The sequence below is a fragment of the Engystomops pustulosus genome, chromosome 8, assembly GCF_040894005.1.
Source record: "Engystomops pustulosus chromosome 8, aEngPut4.maternal, whole genome shotgun sequence".
NCBI classification, from domain to species: Eukaryota; Metazoa; Chordata; class Amphibia; order Anura; family Leptodactylidae; genus Engystomops; species Engystomops pustulosus.
Window position 1 is genome coordinate 1,910,498 of NC_092418.1, and position 1,514 is coordinate 1,912,011.

At 43.9% G+C, this 1,514-nt stretch overlaps 1 protein-coding gene across 1 annotated transcript; it reads right to left on the minus strand.

Annotated features, from left to right (window-relative positions):
• Positions 1–316: 316 nt before the first annotated feature.
• Positions 317–1,267, minus strand: LOC140075567 (taste receptor type 2 member 4-like). Its single transcript, XM_072121648.1, has one exon. The coding sequence runs from the start codon at positions 1,265–1,267 to the stop codon at positions 317–319; it is 951 nt and encodes a 316-aa protein (XP_071977749.1).
• Between the last annotated feature and the right edge of the window lie 247 nt (positions 1,268–1,514).

The window sequence follows — 1,514 nt, forward strand, 5'->3', positions numbered from 1 at the left end:
CATCATGTTCACCAACATGGTCACCACTTTCATGTCCATCATAAATGTTACCATCAAAAAACACCCCCTAAAACCATCAGGAGAACTTCCATGACCATCCCCATTATCCAGTATTACCATCATGATCATTTCTAGCATCGTCACTACACCCACCCCCAGAACATTGGAAGAATCTGGGATCTCCACAAGCTGAAATGTAAACTGGACCATAAACATTTATTATAACATCTTTATCAGCCAGGACGTTTAGTAATTGCCGATAAGCCTCCACAACCAGAATGTCCAGAGAAGCTTCCTAGGTGCACCGAGACATGATTCAGGTTAAGTCGTGAAGTCCAGATCCCGTCTGATTTCCCTGAAACATCAGATTCCACGTTCTAAGTCGCCTTATGATAAGCTTTCCAGATGTTCTCAGTTTGGAGTTTCCATGTATGATCACAAGGGCCTGGAGAGTAGAGTAGGAGAATATGATAAACCAGCAGAAATACTGGGAGATGTCGTTAACATTAAATGAATGTAATATGATTGAGAGCGAAGCAAAGTAGAGTAAGAGGTGGAGAGTGAGTAGAAGCACCATGGTCCTGGCAGCCGTGACATGGGCTCGTGTCTGAGCCGCACTGGACCCCATCATATTCCTTTTCATCATCATGATGTGTCTCCACAGAGAGCTCAGAGTGAATCCTGTGGGGATCAAGGTTAGTACTAAAGGCACGATAGTCCCGCACATCATTACCACCTTGTAAGGGAACTTTATAGAGATGACCTGGAGGGAAGAAGTGTTCAGCGTAGGGTTGTCCAGAGGCTCCAGGTACATATTCCAGGTAGAAAGAACTGAAATTAGACAAGACTCAAGAGCAGATATCACCAGAAGTTTTCTCAAGTAGGTGGATATTCGCATCTTCAAGAGGAATAAGACGCCATTGGGAAAGCTGACAATCCTTAGGCAATAATAGGTGCAGAGCCAGACAGTAAACCAATAGTTGCAGGAAGCAAAACAGGTCAAGAGGTTGAGGATCCTCAAGTGGATCTCTCTTGAAAATGGAATGTACTTGTGAAATCCAAAGAAGATTGAATCCAAGACTAAATCAGTCTGAAAGAAAACGTTATTTAAACCAATCGAGCTTAGTAGTAAGTTAGAAGAGCCGAGATGGCGGCCGTGGTGCCGGTCTCTGAGGTTCACCACCACAATCATTGCGTTCAGGTAAATCCCTGTGAACCCCATGGTGATGCCTACAGCGACCCTGGATATTTCTAGAGCAGACAACATGATTCCTGTAGAAGTTGGGGGAGAGTTGTGGTTGTCTCCACGTTACGTGTAGAGTTGAGTGGTTGTAAGCGTCTTCTCTGACCTACTTTATGAATAGCAGGACACGATGCAAATCTGGGAAGTTATTGTTTCCATGTTCATTTGGTTGTTCCGGTGGAAGAGGAATATTTTTGAATAGAACATTAAATCTTATTGTTCCCACAGAACTGGTGGCAACCAGAGATGAGCGTTACTGAACTTCCCTTTC

Bases quoted from the DNA above. Each gene is read 5' to 3' on its own strand.
- LOC140075567 (XM_072121648.1), bottom strand. From the start codon at position 1,267: ATGTTGTCTGCTCTAGAAATATCCAGGGTCGCTGTAGGCATCACCATG.